Source organism: Podarcis vaucheri (assembly GCF_965113315.1).
Source record: "Podarcis vaucheri genome assembly, chromosome: 1".
Classification (NCBI taxonomy): Eukaryota; Metazoa; Chordata; class Lepidosauria; order Squamata; family Lacertidae; genus Podarcis; species Podarcis vaucheri.
In genome coordinates, this window is record NC_138759.1 from 60,155,081 (window position 1) to 60,175,096 (window position 20,016).

General features: G+C 38.3%; 2 protein-coding genes across 7 annotated transcripts in view; both read left to right on the plus strand.

The window, feature by feature from the left end:
- SHANK2 (SH3 and multiple ankyrin repeat domains 2) overlaps positions 1 to 20,016 on the plus strand; it is a 354,487-nt gene that overhangs the window by 306,058 nt on the left and 28,413 nt on the right. For 5 of the 6 annotated variants that reach the window (XM_082223286.1, XM_082223283.1, XM_082223284.1 and 2 more), the window contains one exon: positions 19,407 to 19,537. In XM_082223286.1, coding sequence (XP_082079412.1) covers positions 19,407 to 19,537 — 131 coding nt within the window. Of the gene's footprint in view, positions 1 to 19,110; positions 19,171 to 19,406; positions 19,538 to 20,016 lie in introns of all 6 variants that reach the window. The other variant, XM_082223288.1, reaches the window with a different exon arrangement.
- On the plus strand, positions 6,508 to 19,170 carry LOC309534433 (uncharacterized protein). The gene is made up of 2 exons (XM_082226631.1): positions 6,508 to 7,824; positions 13,276 to 19,170. The coding sequence occupies exons 1-2, from the start codon at positions 7,737 to 7,739 to the stop codon at positions 14,130 to 14,132; spliced, it is 945 nt and encodes a 314-aa protein (XP_082082757.1). The 5' UTR covers positions 6,508 to 7,736; the 3' UTR covers positions 14,133 to 19,170.

Below are 20,016 nucleotides of genomic sequence, written 5' to 3' on the forward strand. Positions count from 1 at the left end.
AACGATGGCTTACATGACCAGATAGCTATGGAATTTGTAGGGGGAGCAGGTTTTGCATAGCTATTTTGGAACACTTTTCTAATTCATAAGTACCAAATTTTATCCTAGCAAATTTGGTGTATCAAGCAATGTCAGGTTTCCTTTGATCTTATTTGAGATTTTAAGCCTAGCTAGTTGGTTTTTCCCCCTGAACAGTTTCTAAACTGGATATTGTTCAATTCTCCATCTATAAGTGCTTCCAAAATGTTAATTTGTGACAAGAATAATTGGATATGTGTTTAGGGGATTTTTACTGCTGAATTGGTGCTAGCCAAATAATAATAATTCTGAAACAGGAATATTTTTGCCTTCCTCTATTTTTGTTGATCTTTCTCTTGGGAGTATAAATTTTAATTCTAGAAGAATATTACAATATCACCTGCAGAAACATTAGGTTAGGTCATAGTGCAATTTAATACGAGATGCAACTCACCTAACAGAACAATGTTTCATAGTGGTATCTTCTAAAAGAAACGTATCAGTGGCATTAATAATAAAAGCAATAATATTTATAGTACATAGTATAGTATCATTTTTTTCCAGAAAAAAAGTGTGAAATGATGGCATTTGAAACAAGACATAAATTAAATCCAATACTTGAATTCCAAATGTAATAGGGAACGAAAAGTGGCCTGATGTGAAAAGGCTACACACTGCGATTACAGGTATTTCAGCACTGTGGAATAGATCATAGGACTTTCACAACCAAGGAATAGTGAAAGCAGACATGGTACCAGCTCTAAAGTGTTCACACCTTCAAATATGATGATAATCTCGGAAAGATGTTTTGGACAGAATTATTTAAGTCATCAGAAAGAAACCTTGCCGTCAAAGATATGGATATTCCTGATGTTACCAATCTAACATGGATCCTCTGAAGGATATTTGTGTAAGTATTAATTGCTGACACCAAATGATAATCTGAGTTAATATTACTATTTCATGGTATGCAGTTTTAAGTTTTGATGGAGATGTGTTGAATGCACACTTAATCATTTTTAAGGGGTGATATTCCGTCTTCTCTTAGCAAATTTATTAAATAACTGTTCATTTATCCCAATGAGGTAAAGCCATATTTATTAGCATAGCAAGGAATCAGACTTCACTTGTTTTCTAATACGTATCAGTAAGAATGTTATCTGTTAAAGAGGTACAAAGGAGTTAGTGATGAAAGAAATACAAGGGGTGAATTTTTGAGTTCTGTTCAGTACTTTCTGGGAGTTCTCAGAGATAATGAATCCAGGTGCTGAATATTTCTGAAACATTCAGCATGATTTCATAATCAGGTGGTGAAAATTGGTAGTGCTTCTGAAAATGCAGTCCTTAATACATGAGGGCTTTTAAAGCTTCCATGTTGCCATTGTTCTTGCTGTCTATTATGAGCAGAATATTCATACAATTATAACTAGTCATGCATCCCCACATGTAAAGCACTTCATTGTCTTTCTTCACTAGAGAAAAGTAATTGAGGGTGACTTTGCCATCCCAGTGAGGAAAACATTGCAAGAGAAAATAAAGTGATGGAATCGTAAGTATTCAAGAGAATCATATTACTACGGCCATTAGGTGTGAAATTTTTGAGCAAAACCCCTGGAAATTGTTGGCTGAAAGATGAGTAAAACTTTATTATATATTTTTAGACAGTTTGTTATTTAAGATTTTCAGAATTTAAAGGTTGCACATAGAACGCATTTTCAAAGCTTTTAATCTTTTTGTCTTTCAGGTGCTGTAATGCTGCCACTGTGACTTAAACTTCAGTATGCCTTATTTAAGGTACCAGAGAGGTGGACAGCATACTCTTCCTTTCTCTCATTCTTTATTTCCTTTCTTCCTGATTTCCTTCCTTATTTTTTCAAGGCCTTTTCTTCCCATTCCACATTGTTTGTTTTTTCAGTTGTTAACAATGTCATGTTGACTCCTAATTAAAACTGTAAAATAAATTACTCTAGGCATATTGTAGTTTGTTTTCATTTGCCTTGCTCAGTTCTACAAGCTGGCTCATGTGTTTGCAGAATTGCACCATAACTTACTATAATGTTTGGAAGATTGATTCCCCATCTCCAAATTCCATCTCTTCGAATGCTGGCTCAAATCTAGCACATTTTGTTTCCACTTATTTTCTCAATTCTGAAAACCTTCCATGTTTTCAGAATGAAATAACTTTTTTTTTTTTGAAAAATAAATACTGTATTTCTAAAATAACTGTTGCTTCTGCAATGTAGAATATCTCTTGTGTTGTAAGATTACAAACATATGGAGCATCTATGCATACATTCACACATAATATTTTTTTTCATCTGCATCTGGGAATTTGAGTTGTCATTCCATGTGATGGAGTAAGGTATAATCTAGCATTAGATAACAATGTTATCATGAGGTTATCTTATCCCTAGCAGCTGGTTGTTTGGAATGACTAATTTAGAATGACTTTTCCTTTGGTTCTTCATTCGATAGAAACCACATTACAGAAAGGAAGGATGAGATTGGGGGTCAGTATGTTCATAAAACTTCCCAGTAGAATTAATTCAGCAGCAATATTAGTAAATATTCCCAAAAGGCAGATAGTCTAAAATTTGGCCAGCAGAGAATTAATGGATCCCTAGATATGATTCAAATGAATATCAAGTGATTCAACCTGTGTGGCTCTGTGTTCCTTAAGTCTTAAACGTTTTTACTAAAAACTATTCTTGAAGCACGGCATATGTATCTAATATGACCCAGTCATCTCTTATTAGTTTCTGCCCATTGATTATAGTATAATTTATTAATCTATAAATATTATCTTTCATGCATTAGAGTGAAATCTGATTACTGAAGCATACATCATATTTTCCAGATACCTTTTTAATTTGCATCTCTTCCAGATAAGAGGTATATAGGTGTTAAGATATTAGATGACAGGATTTGTAAATCTGTTGCTTTCGAATTAATATTTGGTATTAGTTTCATATACCATTTTCCCCACCCTGTACAATGATTCTATCCTGTGCAATGTCTGATTTGAGGTTTGCCAAGACATGCAAGCATCTCCTCCCAGTTCTCTTAAACAGACTACCCATTTTAGAAGCCCTCTTGCATAATCTGAAATTGTCAACTTCTTATGTTGGGCTGTACGGTTGCATACTTTACAATACACTGTCTTAATTTCATTTATCTTACAGTTTGGCTTGATTCAGACCTCACACCAAAGCATGCTTTGCACTAATTGTAGCTTAGAACCCAAACCATGGTTTGAGCTTCCATATGTAAAGACAAAGCATGAGTTAGAGCTGCTTGTTTGCTTTTGTTTGCTCTGCTACATCATGTCAGTTCCTTCCCATGTGGAGCAAATATAGGTAACTGCCTAGGTCCAGTGCTCTCAGGGGCCCACACCTTAACACAGCACACATGACTACAGGTCCTGTACACGGACAAAGAGCTGGCCAGTGGCTAGGCAGAAACCATGCATTCAGTCACTCTTTTGTGGCTCCAGGAAATGCAGGCATAGGGTAGGGGCATGCCTGCTTTAAGAGAAAACTATTTCAAATAAACAATGACAGAAAAGTTATTATTTTCCCTCTCCCATGCGGGGTAGGGGGGTATTGTTATTTTTTACCCTACTTACTTTGCGTCTCATCCCATGTTGAACTCCAAGAATGTGAGGCAACCACATTCACCTATTTAAACTGCATTTGAGGCTCGCAAATCCTGAATTCAACTAATTCAATAATATTTACTTGCGTAAAACCAAATATTGTTGTGAGTAATCCTACATAAATGGCATTATACTAAAGACCTTTACTCTTAATAGTGAAAGTTAATAGTGAAAGTTATTACTAGTGCACTCTCTGCTCTTTTCTGTTTCTTGAAGTGGGGGTGGAATTGGACAGAATTTCTTACTAAAATCTCGTATGTTGAAACTGTTTTATAAGGCCACATGCTATATTTATAATGTATGAATAATGAAGGTGTAAAAAGAGAATATCAATTCTACATTTTGCTGTTACTAAAGCTATCTTATAGAGTAAGTGGTTAAGGTGTATGTCCTAGAAATGCTTTGTACAGAGTTCTAGATTCAAACGCAGGCACCGGTCTAAAAGCTTTATTTGATTTATTTTTTACATTTGTATCCCACCTTTCCTCCAAGGTAGAGTACATGATTCCTGCCCTTCCCTTCACAGCAACCCTGTGACATAGGTTAGGTTGAGAAGCACTAACTGGCCCAAATATCACCTAGTGAGCTTCTTTCCTCTGTGGATATTTGAACCTGAATCTTCCAGATTCTGCTCTGGTACTAACCACTACACCACACTAGCTTTTAGGTGTCTTCCAGATGTTTTCTCAAGACATCCAATTGTGGTTTCTCTACCTCCTGGTTTAGTTGAATTTCACCTGTATAAAAATGTCATGGAGGTTAAACAACGTACTTTGTCCTGCATTGTGCACACCCTAGGAAAGACCTCCTATCATGCTAAACCATAATAGCAGAAACCATGGCTTGCAAGACCAGTTCATACCATGGTTTCTTATATGATTTGCTGGATAATCACAGGCTGTGTGTTGTCAATTCAGGCATCACATCATGGTTTGATTTGTGTCTGAATTTGAGTCATTATGTCTGATTCCAGATTTAGATTATTTTATCTTGATACCATCAGTTCATCTTTAGTAGCATTCTTTTCGTAAATTACAGAACTTCTATGTACAAAATATCAGACTCCCCTGAGATAACATTTTTATGTTATACATTTCACATATGGAGAGAATCTGTGTTTTGTGTCTTAAAATGTCATATAAAATAAGAATAATTTGATTGCATTCATTTTTGGCATCTGTAAAAAGCTTGCAAATGTTAAATAAATTAGCCACAAACTGAATATGGTATCAGTGGTTATTTCTTGTGAGCAAATGTAATTAACAGTCTGACCCGTAGCTATTTTAAGTTTGCTTTATTAAACTTTGTTAACAAATAAAATTTATGTAATAATAAAAGAGGAAAATTGTTCTTTTTATAATCAAATAAGTTAATCTTACATACATTTCAAACAGCACTAACATTTCCCCCCTTGCTTTTCCCATTCTTGACTATCCTTTTCTGGAACCAATCTAAGATTAAACACTTGAATTTGTGCTTTTTCAATCTTTGAATTAGTCAATGAAACCATACTGGTTGATATGCAAATATTCAAGGTTTACTGGGTTATAGATCAGGCTATAAAATCCTTTTTCTTAATTTTAAAATTACATCTTAATGCTAGTCAGCTGTTTAAGAGATGCCATGTCTAATACACGTACACAATGCATTGAGAAACTATCTCAATTTACCTGTCAATGTAGACTTTAAGTCAAAGTATACATAGACATGGAATAGATCTATGTTGGACAGCCCCCACAACAAGGTGGGGAGCACTTTCAAGTGAAGTGAGTTTCCATTTGAAGCTGTCACTTTTATATCTTGCTCTTAAGTACATTGGGTGACTATATTGGGCTGAAATTCAAAATTTCTGCCTTGTTTCCCTGTGTACACCAAGATTTCCGGTTTCCACATTTCACAGCAGCCTTCGGTGTCTCCCTGAGAAGCCTCTTAGGAAGATTAGACAATTGTCCAGTGCAGTATCTAGCATAGTGCAAAGGACCGCAGCTGAAAGCAAAACTCAGCAGTATCTCACGTGTTTACAGAAGCACTTCAATCACATCAGCACAGATGTATTTGGCTCTTGGCCATAATAACTCCAAAGTACCATTACTGTTGTTGGGGTTTTTTGGCCAGTCTTGAAGCCATGTTCTGATGATCCCTCGTACCTACGGGACCGCTTCTCCTGGTATGTCCCACGGAGGAACTTATGATCTTCAAACAAAAACATCTTGGAGGTCCCAGGCCACAGAGAGGTTAGGCTGGCCTCAACCAGAGCCAGGACTTTTTTTGGCTGTGGCTCCGATCTGGTGGAACGCTCTGCCACAAGAGACTAGGGCCCTGAGGGACTTGACATTTTTCCGCAGGGCCTGCAAGACAGAGCTGTTCCACCAGGCCTTTGGCCAGGGCACAGCCTGACTCCCTCCTTTGGCAATCTTCACAGAACTCTAGCCCAATGGTTGCCATCAATTTGATTTGAATTAATTTTATAATTAAATGATTTTAGAATGTTGTATTATTTTATTGTTGTTAGCCGCCCTGAGCCCGGCTTCGGCTGGGGAGGGCGGAATATAAATTTAAAAATATTATTATTATTATTATTATTATTATTATTATTATTATTATTATTATTATTATTTATTGAAATTATTAACATGAAAATGTTTCAGTTGAGTGAGAGATTTCTTGAGTTTCTTAAGTTTCCTTTGCCTTAATGAGAATTAGCAACACCCACAAAATCAAAAATATTAAATTATCATAAATTTAAAATGTCCAAAGAATGTCATGGATACCAGCAGCCACAGCAAAGTAGTTTTAAGTCCTATTGATTTTAGTGGGTGAATTGAGTACATGTTTAAAATTGTGGTCCTGTGCACAGCTCAAGTAAACTTAGTGGGATTTGCTTCTAAGGAAGCATGCATATGTTTCCTAGTTGAAATCAGTTGGACTTGAAATTCTTAACTTTGGTTGAAACACACCACATTATTCCTTTATCACACGCCATATGCCCTCTTCTTCCCCCCCCCCCGCCATGCCTTTCTCCCTTTCCCTCCTAAAGCTGTTGAGAGACAACTTAACGGTACTTCTTCTGCAGTGTACATGCTCGTGTTTATTGCTTTGCATCTGCAATGTCTGCCAAAAAGAGTGCTTTCAAAAGCCATCGATAGCTAAATATGCACAGAATTTACAAATGACTTTTTAATGTACATTTATGCTCTAATATTTAGGCAGGTACCTTTTGTAAGTTTTAGCTTCTTTCAAACACATATTAGATAACATGGAATAGTTTTCTTTTTAATTGCTCTGAATAAGTAGAAAGCACACTTGAATTGTACTTCGCTTGGGATTTTGCAGTCTTACACTGACATGAGACATGTGGTCTAGAACTTGAATGCAGATTCACACAACACCTTTCAGAATATGCATTTTTGCACTACTGTATGGTAGAATTTATACGAAGCTTTTTCATTTTGTGAATGGCTCCCAGGCCATGGGATCGGCAACCCCTAAAGATTCAGGTTGTCAGTTGTGTGTCTTTTGGTGGGGAAAATGAACATGTGCTAGAACACTTCACAAGTTCTACTTTTATATAGATCTCATAGCATGTGATGTATCGTCCTTTCATTAGTACATTGGGTGGGTATACTGGGAGGAAGAACAACACACATGGAAAAATAGTGGTTATGGTTCATTTTCGAAGTTAATAATGTAGCTGAAGCCACAGTATGAAGGTGCAATGGATGTTGCACCCAGTTTGATGTAACCTATTGTGCATGGCACAGTTTCTATCTGTATCTGTCTTAGGTATTCAGAAACTTTCATCCTATCTAAAGCAGCTTGAACAGTAAGAAGAAGGGGCATGCTGCAAACATGGGCCTAAGTGCAGAGGAACAATTCACGGCTCCAAGAACTTTCTCAAGCGTGCTACTATGGCTGCTGCATTGCTAGCTGTATTTAATTGTACCCAAAGAACTTTCCAGTTATCTGGCAACAAAGAAGATCATACCTACTCCTGCAATCCAGCTGTTCATATGGGGGGAAAGGAAAGACTATATAAGGAAAAGAAAGCAATCCAGTAGTGGAGATGAAAAATCTGGTGGGATCTCAAAAGGAAGGACTCTTTGAGAGCAGCACTTCCCAGGGGAGGGATCAGCTGCCAATACAAGTGGCAGGTAAGACTCAACATGGCCATAAAGAGATAACTATTTTCAGTGAATCAATTGAAATATGTTTCTTATAGCTGAAACCTCTGATTATTATAAGTACTGTAGCCTGTGCTCTTTCCATATACTTCCTAGAACTAAGTTGTCCTTGGTGTTTCTTCTGTAGCTTTTATATCACGAATAACTTGTAAATGGTATCCTACATTCACTGAGAAACTAGAAGCATGATAACCATGTTCAAGGAGCCAGCAGTACGCCAGCACCATGATCCTACCCAAGCATCTATGGAGCTGGTGTAGTCCTGACAACATTCTGGCAACATTTGACAAACATCCTGTCCAAGGCAGCTTATACTTCAGGGCAGGGAGTAGGCAAACTACGAATAGTGAACACAAAATTATGAGGTGTATCATGCACATGGAGGTGTCAGAACAATACACCGAGGTGTATGACACAGATGTACTAAATCACAGAAACGAAGGAGGCATCTGATCACACTGAGGAGAGGGACTGTGAGAAGTCTAACACTGCCTCTTTGCACACAACACTTTAAAAATTCAGCCAGTTGACAAATAAAATAATGTTATAGGGGAGATACTGAAAAGAAGCCAAACACACTGGGGTTTTTTGTTTTTAATTCAGAAACAATAACACTATGGAACGAAAAACTAAAAGAGCACCCGGTCCAAAAATTACTAGGCTCTTGGCACAGTCCTCTTGCTTCCCCTTTCTCCGTCTGTTTTCAAATACATCTTTATAGTTGAGAACTCTGGTAGGCATGCCAGAACAAAATGCAACCAGGTAATATTGATTAAACCATAGTATAGGAAGCCACGCATCCACATACCCTATAACTCACTGTATGTCTAGAAAGAAAGCGATTGAGTTAGCAGCGGTTTAAAAATACATTGTTCGGTTAGGTAGATGTAGTATGTAAGGGTGTTGGGGTCTGAAGCAGAGTGCAGACATGAGGGTGCTGATTTCTTAACCATGGTTAAGAGAGTGGGAGTTGGTCATGCACAGATACCTTGGGTTGGGTACAGGTTTGCGCAGAGCAGAATTGCACAAACTGGCAGGGTCGGCCCACCCATGAGGCAAGGTGAGGCATCTGACTCAGGCGGCAGGATCCACATGGACAGCAGATCCCAATGCAGATATTTATTCCTCCCCCGTCCTGTTCCTGATGCAGGTTTTCATTCACCCCTCCTTCCCTGGTGGGGAGGGGGCAGCCATGCAAACTGGATGCTCCCACAAATGGAAGCTGGAACATGATTTTCAATATTTCCTTTCCTCCTGGAGCCTTCTGTGCTCTCCAGAATCTGCTCCAGAGGATTGGGGGGGATCCTCCGGAACAGCATGGATATGGGTATGGAGGGGGAGAGGGGAACTATCAAAAGTTATCTTCCTCCTCTCACCTACGGGAGCCTCTGCAGGAATTGACTTGCTTTTGTGAATAGAAGGAGGCCTTCGATTTGTTGAACAGCAGGTCTGAATCTAACCCTCTCTTTCCTCTGTCTCCTTTTGTCTCAGGCATTCTTTCTCCTCTCTTTCTCCTTTGAACTTTAATTATATTTATCATTACATCTGCTTTGGTTTATTTGTTCCTATTTTAAATTCATCTCAGAGTCTTACATTTTGTCTTCAATTGTATTAACATGTTTTTATGTAGTGTCAGCTTATGTGCTGGTTTCCTATAGAAAGTCAAATATTTTTGAGAATAATAAATAATCTGCAGTGGTACTAAGCGTGGTTAAAAGCTTGCCTTCACTAAGCATTAATCAGGATTTGAAGCAAGGCTTCAATAAGCTGGCAAACCCTGTAAAGCTGTTGAGCGTTAATCATGGTTAGTGTTAGCATTACGGTTAGCTCAGTAAATAACTCCTGTGTGATCCCAGTCTCTTAACCATGAGTAAAAGATCAACAGTGTTGCATCTGCACTGGGCATAAATAATTGCTTCATTTTCTTTTCATTATTATTATTTCTACATCTCATTGAGCGTAACCTCAAGCTAGTGATTTGTGCCCCTGTAATGAAACCAAATCTGTAGATGAAAAGTATTTAGAAGATAAATGCATAATATTTATTTAGTTTACATGTTGATCCTTGCAGTCCAGTTGTTGTATGCTCCTGGTGAAGAACTAGGCAACAATGCAAGATCAAGGCACCTAATTCAAGAGAGACGTTAACTTGATTTTAATATTTCTAGTCACATGGTGCAGAAGCAGAAGCCAAAGCCATTTGATCATTCAGTCCTGCTGCTGAGCAGCACAGTTTCTAGGCACACCAAATTTCCATTGTCTCCATATTACCAAATGCACTTCTTTCACACCACTAACATAGCACTGGTGCCATCATCTTAACAACTTCCAAGTCCTGAATTTTATCAGGCCAACTTGCAGACAGCAAGAAAATGACCTTTCAAGCAGAGCCTGATGCATCAACCATTATCCCAAGTTGCCACAGTTGCTCTGCATTGAATGAAAATCAGCTTAAGGTTCTCTGTGCCCCATAATAATATTAAATAAAGGCTGTAAATCCTAGTTATTAGAGATGCTTGAACTCTTTGTTGTTAATGTTGCCTCTTGATTCAGCCCCTTCATTGTTAATGGCTAGTCTAACAACCCATCTTAACCTCTTTGAATGTATTCATGATTCATAAGTATTCGACAACAGTGTCAGAATTTAAGTCCATTGATTGTTTATAAACTGTTTACTCAGTTTGTTATTTGTGTGATTGGCCACACATGCCAATCTCTCTGATTGGAAGGCTGAAGTTATTTGCTTAGGAAGACGTTGCAGTGAATAAAATGTTTCTGAGCAATAAGGATTTTTTTTTCAAGTTAGGAAACTGGATTCACCAGTAAATGGCAAATGAACCATCTACATAAATAACAAACTATGCCAAAATATTATTTTATTTGTATATCAATGTTCACACATCAGCTGGGGGTGGGATAGGTTATATTTTTCAGATTATTTTATCAGGTCTACTATTTTCCATTTGGTTCTGTTGTAAATGTTCAGACAAAGAGTTTTAAAATATGAAAAATGCCTGGCTTCATATGATCAATGATATCCAATAATAATAATATCCCTTCTTTAGAATGGGATGGCCACCTTCTGCATTATAAGCGGCCACTCAGATCTCTAGATTCCATTCCTGGAAGGGGAGTATATTTTGCTGTCCAATTGGACCTTCTCGCAACTAGTCAGAAGTTGTATTCAGCATGACCTAGGAAAAGCGGTTTCATAGTTATGGTGCATGTGTGCTGGATCATGATTTGGGCTGTTGCATTCAAAACCTGGAGATAGAATCATAGATTTGCACAGCTAACAACGTGAAAGGCTTCTCACACAACCTTTAAAAAAAATTTCCTTTTTATATAAAATGTTATTACTGATTGAAATGTAGCAGGGAGTAAGGCAGATAAAATTATTTCCTGGGCCACATCTTGCTCATGGGCCTCAGCTGGCCATCCCTGCTCTAGAGATTCAGTTAGAATTTTGAAAAAGACATTTGTTCATGTGGTTAAAAACATCCCTGTTTTATATGTGTACCCTAGCAGAGAATTCTGGAAAGTGGATTTTGTGGTCCTGCACTATCTATCTAAGGGATATAGGAATCACTAGTTACAGCTGTTGCTGGGCTGGTGGAGCAAAGGTGGGAATTAAAGTGCAAAAGCAGCAGGTATTACATTTAAATTGTCTCGTGAAGTCCCTTTTCAAAGTATCCATGCAGTGGAAGATCCAAGGCTTGCTTGCCGCTCTGTCTCCACATCCATTTTCATAAGGAACTCATGCATATTATATACAAACAGTTTCATTCTCACTTTCCATAAACATGCAACTGGACAGTCTAAACAAACACAAACAGGTGTGAATACTTTGAATGTGAATACGTTAATTAATAGATGGAGAAATTATTAGCGCTCACAACGTAATTAATGTTGAGATTAAATATTCAGTTATATTGAATCATGAAATGTACAAGACCCTTTAAATGAATCTATGGTTGGAGGGGTTCAGGATTTGGAGTGGTGAGAGAGACCATGGTTTTCTCTAGGAACCACCTCCAACATCCCGCTCCCACTAAAATAAGATGGATGATCTCAAAGGATAAGAAATAATAAGAAACATTGTTCCAATCAGACACATACATACATACACCCGTGTCCCTCTGGTGCAAATACACAACTCCAAATTAAGTTCATAAGAGCAGCATGTGGTGTGTGTCAATGAGCAGGAGTGACACCTAACCAAATACAAATTCATTTGGAGATTCTGCAAAGCAGGTGCAAATTACTTAGCACCAACCACACAGAGCAACCAGTTCACCAGGAATGATTAGTAGTAGTTACTCTTGTTTACTAGGTAGACTTAGTGAGAATCATGCTGTTCACACACAAATCTTGCTTAAGATTGGGAAATGTACTTTGAATAAGTGATTATTATGATAATTTGAGAGGACATCTCAGATAAATATGAATGGGTAAATTGTCCCAGAGGCAGAAGGCTTACTTTATTTCCCCCCCCCAACCTAGGACATTTTCTCATTCTTCATTAGCCTGCATAATATATATAAATGCATAAAGTAACTGCTTAGTTAGGAAGTGCATGCAATATATAATCATTTTAAAGTGTTTGGGGATACATTTTCTTAAGAGTAGATGTGAATTTAAATAACATACATGGACAAATGCCCTTATTTAATGCTTGACCTTTCTTTGTAAACTGCATTGTACACGTGTTATATAGCTCTTTATAAAAGTACTCAGGCAAGGAGTCAGCAAGGCAAGTGCAAGGGAAATATTTATCTTCAGACAAACAAAAGGCATCCTGGTGAACAATGCCATTGTGCATAATTGGTTTCAGTTTAATATTAACAAAAAGGAAATGAATGCATACAGAAGACCTAAGAGACATTGTTCACAGGATAAATTTGATTGACTGCCACACAGATTTTGTGGCAATAATTCTGGAAGGAGTTTAGGGGTGAGATGAAACGCCGGACAAAAGAGAAGATAGCAAGCAGTGCTTCAAAAGTTGCCACACAAGCCAGTGGTGGAGCACATCTGACACCACAGGAAGCTCAGGTCGCTTGGAAAGTTGACTCCAAGTTCATCACAGAGATTTCTGACTGTGACATCACTACAATGCATAGGTGAGCTTTTTGCTAGGTTCACAGACATTTACTGTCACAATCACAATAAGGTGTATTGAAAGATGTTCTTTGGGATCCAGTACAGTTGTATGTGTTATGGGTGCAGCACCGTGTGCATTTTATGAAGTGCCACTTGCACTTTTCAGTCTCTAAATTTTAGTCTGCCCAATTATTTGCCCAAACACAAACACTCTGGTTTCCCAACTGGCTTCTTTCTGTGTGTTGTCCGATGTATGTAGATTCCTCCATCTGCCTGGCCTCAGATACAGTGGTTGTTGCTCCTCTATTTGATTGCCAGATGTCACTGGGCAGCAAGATGGGGAGGTTCCTGGATCTTCTGGACAGCCCAGGCACCAGAGAGGAAGTTCACCATCCACACCTGCAGAAGAGCAAGAATCCTCAGTGCCAGCTTCTGATGAAGATTCACCAGCCAGAACTACAGAGAGTTGGCCATGGCCATTGTCATCATCTGAAACACACAGCAACCTGGGGGAAGATTTTGAGGGATTTCCAACACCAGAGCGGACTCCGCAGTGTACAATGGACATACAATCTCCTGGGGATCAGTCTCTCAGTAGGACTCCCCAATATGAGAGTGACTCTCCTGTGGAGGGAAATGATGAAATGAACGAAGAGCACCATGGTGTTCAGCCTGTCCCTAGGGATCGGGGTTGGAGAGGGCAAACTCAGCTGACAGAGGGAGAGAGGTTATTAATGGAAACCAATAGTAGGATTGTACAGCTGCTGGAAAATATCAAGAGAGAGCATGCACAGTCCATGGGTCTCATGTCACAGTCCATGGGCCGGATGGAGCTGCAGCTAGGCATTGTGGCTACATCCACAAGAGCCATCCATAACTACCTGTCTGAGATTTTAGCTTTCCTCAAACAACCAAGGACACAGGTCCTTGAAACACGTATCTCCCAAAGAGCCACACCTCATGTTGAGTTAACGAGTGCCTCAACGTGGACTGGTGAGGATGCAGTGGCAATGCCCACTGGATACTTACCAAGGGATGAAGGGATTAATGACTCTCAAGAAACACTGCAAGCCACACTGCCTCGTCGCAGTGGCCGAATGCAGAGAGCCATAACAGAAAGGGCCTCGTTGCCCATGCCCATGCGCCAAGCAAAGGGGGGAGGGAAGAAAAAATAATTTATCACACTAGTGATAGTATTTTTAAGGGTTTTTTTTAATGTGCCTGTCCTTTTAATTCTTAGCCATAAGGCCATGAGTGGCAGAACTTGACCATTTTTACATTTGGCTAACATTGTATTCTGGCTGACTAGATTAGTCTTACATTTTGTAGTTTATATTTGCATTGTTAACAATGTGTGCTACTGGTATTTGAAGAACATTTGCTTCTGTTCTTTCACTTCAGCTTCATGAGAGCATTTTTTTACACTGTGCCAGACATTCATTGCTTTTCTTACAAATACAAATCATTTCTGGACACAGTTGTTTTTTGAGTTTTCTTTTTCCATTATCCCCCCTTCCCCCTTTCCCTCTGAGCAAGCATTCTGGAGTTTTTGGTAAGTATGTGGGTCTTGGCAATATTCGCCTCAGAAATTGTGTTCGATCAGTCTTTGCCTGGTGTTTCTGGCATGCTGGCCTGAGGTGTTGGGATTAGCCTGTAAGTGCCTTTTTTGATAATAATCTTATCCTCTGTGGGTCTGACCAGATTAATCTCTTGCCTATTTTGTGGAAATTACATATCTTGGCTGGGTTGTGTAATAAGCAACATGCCAGGACTATATTGCAGCATTTGTGACTTGTACAAAAACTGTGCCAGCAAACCTATCTAGGCACATGAACTACACTTTCAAAAGCTCCTTCCTTGTTGAACTGATGGTTTGGCGAGCAACATTGTTAACCCATGGGGAAGTTTGGAGATTTAGAAACAGAGGAAAATAGCAATGCATTTATTATATGTGAATCACATAAAGAAATATCATAGGAGAAACTATCCCTAATACTATCACAGATACTTACAGATCAAAGCAATCGCCTTCCTTTTAGCCAGACCTTCTCAGAATTTAAGAGTCATAACACGCTGTTGCGTTCTGTGCCACAATGTCTAAATAACAGCTTTGCATTGCAGACGATATGAAAATCTCTCCTCTTCCTTTAGGCCACCTCATTTACTGATGCTAAGAGTGGTCCTAGCACACTATGCAGATAACTATTGCACATGGGTTGGAGAGCATTTTTATTACTGTTGGGACTGCCTCTGTGAGGGTTGGTTAAAAAGCGAGACACAAAAGCATCTAGATGCATATCAGGAATACAGAGTGGCTTCTGAGTGGTACTCGAGATCATCCTGTTTTCACCACCAAACTGGGTTGTGTGGTCGCCACCACTGTTACACAGGCACAGTGTAGGCCCTGCTTCACTTTCCAGTTTCACTTTGGAGCTAAATTCCCTAAAGAGCATATTTGTGAGAGCATATTTATCCAGCCCATATCTAAATCCAAGTTTGTGGCTGTATCTAAACAGGCTGTGGACCATGTGGGCCATCTCTTCCACCTACTCTTGTTTCAGACGGAAGAAAACCTGAGAGCAAGAAGCATTTTGCTGCAGTACAAACCAGCCATAATATGCTTCTTAGTGAAATATTTGCTTGTGGCTGCTTTTTGCTAAGTGACTGGGCTAATGGTGAGATGCAGCTAGTGTGGGCTAACCCCTCATGCAGGCACAACTTACGGTTCAGGTATCTGTCCTGAGGTGAGCTGCCATGGGTGTGCTGTCTTGACCATAAACTCTAAATGCACCCGGTCTGTCAGGGATGACCTTTCACACCTGCAAACCACTTGTGCCCCATCTGTGCCTGTTTTAGTTCTTGTTTGTTTGTTAAACATAATATACCGAATTTTTCCGTCTATAAGACACCTCCATGTATAAGACTATTTTGGGGGACTCAGATTTAAGAAAATGGGGGGAGATGGCCCCATGTATAAGACGCCCCCTCATTTTTGACATTATTTTTTAGGGGAAAAACCTAGTCTTATACACGGGAAAATATGGTATATATAGATGCCTTTATAAATAAATACATTTCAAATTGAAGCATGTAAGAATCATGATGCAAGAATACACATTCTTACAAAATTACATGAAAAAACAACAACCAAGGGGAAGTGTCACAAACAAGTATGAAACGCAAGTCCAGTCCAATGGATTTTGTTAAGGTTCCAATGTAGCTTTCAAAGTCCTAAACAAAAACAAGCTGCAGAGCTCTTTGAAAATTAGCCTTTTATTAATATGTCTGAAAAGGGAAATACATGGAGTTCCACAAACGTCCTGAGATCAGCCTAGATCTACAATATAATGAAGATGTGTTTATTTGCATTATGTCACTCTAAAAGTGTGGTGGAATTGGGGAGGGGGGGTATTCAGAATTTGACAAATATACTACAGTTCAAACATAACCATTGTTGGAAAGTCCAGATTTCCTCCCTAAATTTAATATATTTAATTCATTGGGTTTTACTGCATCCCAACTTCACTATGCGATTAAAAAAAAAATCAGCACAAAATTCATTCTTTGCAGTAATATACAAAGCCCCCTCCCCATTCCAACTTGTTTCAGCTATCTGTGATTAGAAAGGGTTGTAATACCTGCCATTTTGAGTGGAAGAAGCTGTAGGGCAAGGAGAAATGAGCTGACAATAATAAGATCAACAAAAGATAGAGTTTCCCACTAACCTAATGTGTGGTGGCAATATCAGATTTTGTTAGCGAATACCTGCAAACTGATATTGTAGTCAGATCTAGTGCTTGGATCAGACTTCCAATACTGTCTTGCAAAATAATGGAGGTATGCATGGTTTTTATCATTTTCAAAGTGAATATCCCCATGCTTTTTTCTTGTATCTGTCAAAGCCTATTCATTATTTCCCTGTAGTTCTCATTGTCTGGCTAGAAATATGGCTACGTGTGTCTTTTCAGTTACAAATGTTATGAGTTTTTATGTGGAATATTACATTACTTGCAGACATTGAGTAACAAATACTTCCCATCTTCAAAATCTTTCACTGTTGATCACAAAAGGTTTGTGGCATCATTTACAGGACTAGAGAGGCATAACACAAAATCTTCCCTCTTGGTGGTGGATATACCAGCAAACCCAAATGTCAAAGATGAAACCTGTAAGGTTTATGTTTTACTGCAAATTGGAAAGGTTTAGTCATAGTTTGAAAGACAGAATTCAGATTTCTGCTAAATTGAGTATAAATCTATCACATTTGAATCTTTTAAAAAGCAGGCCAAAAAAAAAAGAATACTGAAAGATATTGATATTTACAAATAATCTATTGCATTGTCCAGTTCCATGATGTTGGCAGTAGAGCCTTCTCAGTGACTTAAGAATCTGCTCTTCCATGACAATTTTCTTCACAGGTAGAGAAGTTAACTGTGATTCCTATAAACACCATTGCCCTGATCCAGCTATCCCTTGTGGGCACAAGGGCTCTGATCTCACCCAACCACAGGATCTTCTCCATTCACTTCAGTGGTCGAGGCATCTCTGGTATCACATGCATAGAGATATGCACATAGATCTTTTCCATCCACTGCTGTGATTTGAGAAACCCACACATGCAGGGGCTCCTTGTGCACATTGCAGCACACACGGGGCTCTGGTTCAGGAAGCGTCTCTGCATTTAACAAGATGTGCTACATTAAAAGCCATTTTTCTTTTCCCATATACCATTCTAAACCACACTCTTAAGAGATGAATATGCTCTACATATCTAATTACAATCTCTAATTTCAACACTCTGCATGGGTGGAATTGTCTGTAGAAAATTATTGAGGTGACTGTATTGAGTTGGTAACTAATGGGCTAGTTTCTCTTTCTTCCTAAAGCAGTTTGCAATGCAGGTATTTTGTATTTAATTCTAGAAAAATCAGTTGGGAAGTATGATGCCTTTCAGACTTCAGTTGTCGGACATGATGAAAAAAAGAAATTGGTGGGCAATGGAGTCTCTTCCAGTTGTTACATAACTTTTTATGTATGCATATATGCTGAGTATCCAGGGCCCTGTGGTTAGGATGAATATTTTGCTAACTTTGCTTTGATAATCTAAATGTTAAAAAAACACCACTGCATATATATAGTCTGACTGCATTCTCTGAACATTGATACTGAAGGTGTGGCAAAGAAAGAATATAGGACTATTTTTTATAGTATAAGGTTGGCTCTTATTCCAAGTGTGGAGGATGAATTGATGTGTGATCTTAGATCAGTAAAATGACTCAGTTTCAACATAAATACAAAGGGATGATACCCATTGTATAATGCTATAATCCAGTTGTTGCCTAACTCTAGATTTGAACATTCCTCTTGCATCTTAAAAGGAAATCACTTGTATCGATTGCTTCTATTTTGGTTTGTGTTTGTAATTTGTCTCATTCTGCATTGTGCCGATTGGATCCAAATTTTCCTGTGCTACAAAGGGTAGAGATAAATTTTGTGTGGTTGGCCTCTATAGCACACTTAAAACTGAGGGCTGATTCTCTTCATAACCTTGTCCGTGACGGGCTGCTTTTATTTATCCAGCTCAGATTAGTTTTCCTACCTTTTGTCCATAGTGAAGTGGTCATACTATGACTTTGAGATCACAGTTTGATGGCCATCACTCAAACATACTCTTTGAACATTTGTGGCAAACAGTAACACCATCTGAGTTTGCGGTCAAAATGTTTCATGACTACTTCCTCATAGGCAAATGCAGGAAAATAGTACTCCAGAGTTTAGAAAGTGGTTTGCTACTAACAACGTGGCCATGAGAATTAGCCCTGAGATATTAATTGCCAGGCTTATAGCAAAGTTTCTAATGAAGATTTGAAACTTGACTCATTGGACCTAAGTATGATTCATTTAACATTTAGAAGTCCATAGAAAATTAAGTATTTGCATATTTAAGAGACTTTAAAAAGTGCTGTTATAACAGTGCCAAATCGTTTTGTCTAATAGCCTGACATCAGGAATAGGTTACAAAGTAATAGCATAAAGAGCACTTAAAAATACCTATTATTGTCTAAAATTTCATTAGCATTCTAGTGACTACTGTGTGGAATAGTGCTCTGCAGGTGTAAAATTTCTAAAGGTTTTCTTTCCATTTCTATATAGATATTTTCCCTTCACATTTTGAAGGTTTGAAGAAGAGGATTGTTTTTCGAGTCACACTAAGTAAACATTAAATGCATGCAGGCTTAAAACTAAAGCATGCATGTTACGCAGCAACAATAAAAGTGCTCGGCTTGCACGACTTACGATGCTGAAGCGTTGCCTTGTTAAATTGCCAAAATCCCCTTTTTATTTGCATCTTTAAAAAAAAGTTAAACTCTTAATTTCACATTGCATTATTTAGATTTTCAGTCTTTGGACAAATTAGATTTATTTTAGCAAATATTTCTGTGTTACAGATAAAGTTGATGAAATAGTACCAGTTTCCAAGCCATCAAGAATTCCAGACAATGCAGCCGTGGACTCAAGAGTGGCAACAATTAAACAACGACCTTCCAGCAGATGCTTTCCCTCGGCTACAGATATGAATGTGAGTAATGGCTCTTGTAAATGTACTTAAGAGTTCTGATATTTTGACTAAATTAAGATCTTTCCAGATTCCTAATAGTAGAGGATAATCCTCCAAGCTTTCCTTTTCTTTTTGCACACTTATCCTTAATTCTTCTGACTTGTGCCCATGATCACCTTCTGGAATGACACTCCTCACTGTAACGGATTAAGATTTATTTCCTGGGAAAATTTACTTGGGAGTTAGTCCCATTGAAGTAAATGAGAGGCACCTCTAGAAGTGTGATATATTCATGTTCTATAAAATTACACCTTTGTTACACCATATTCTTGAACTGGATCCATAGCAATGGTATATTCAAATGCCCTTTTAATAGCTAATTTCCAGAGTTTGAAATCAACATCAAAACCTTTCTCATGATTTATTGTAATGGTGCAATGGGACTGTATCTAGATATGAAGTAGATAAAAATATTGAATCAGATCTTGTTCCAGAATCAC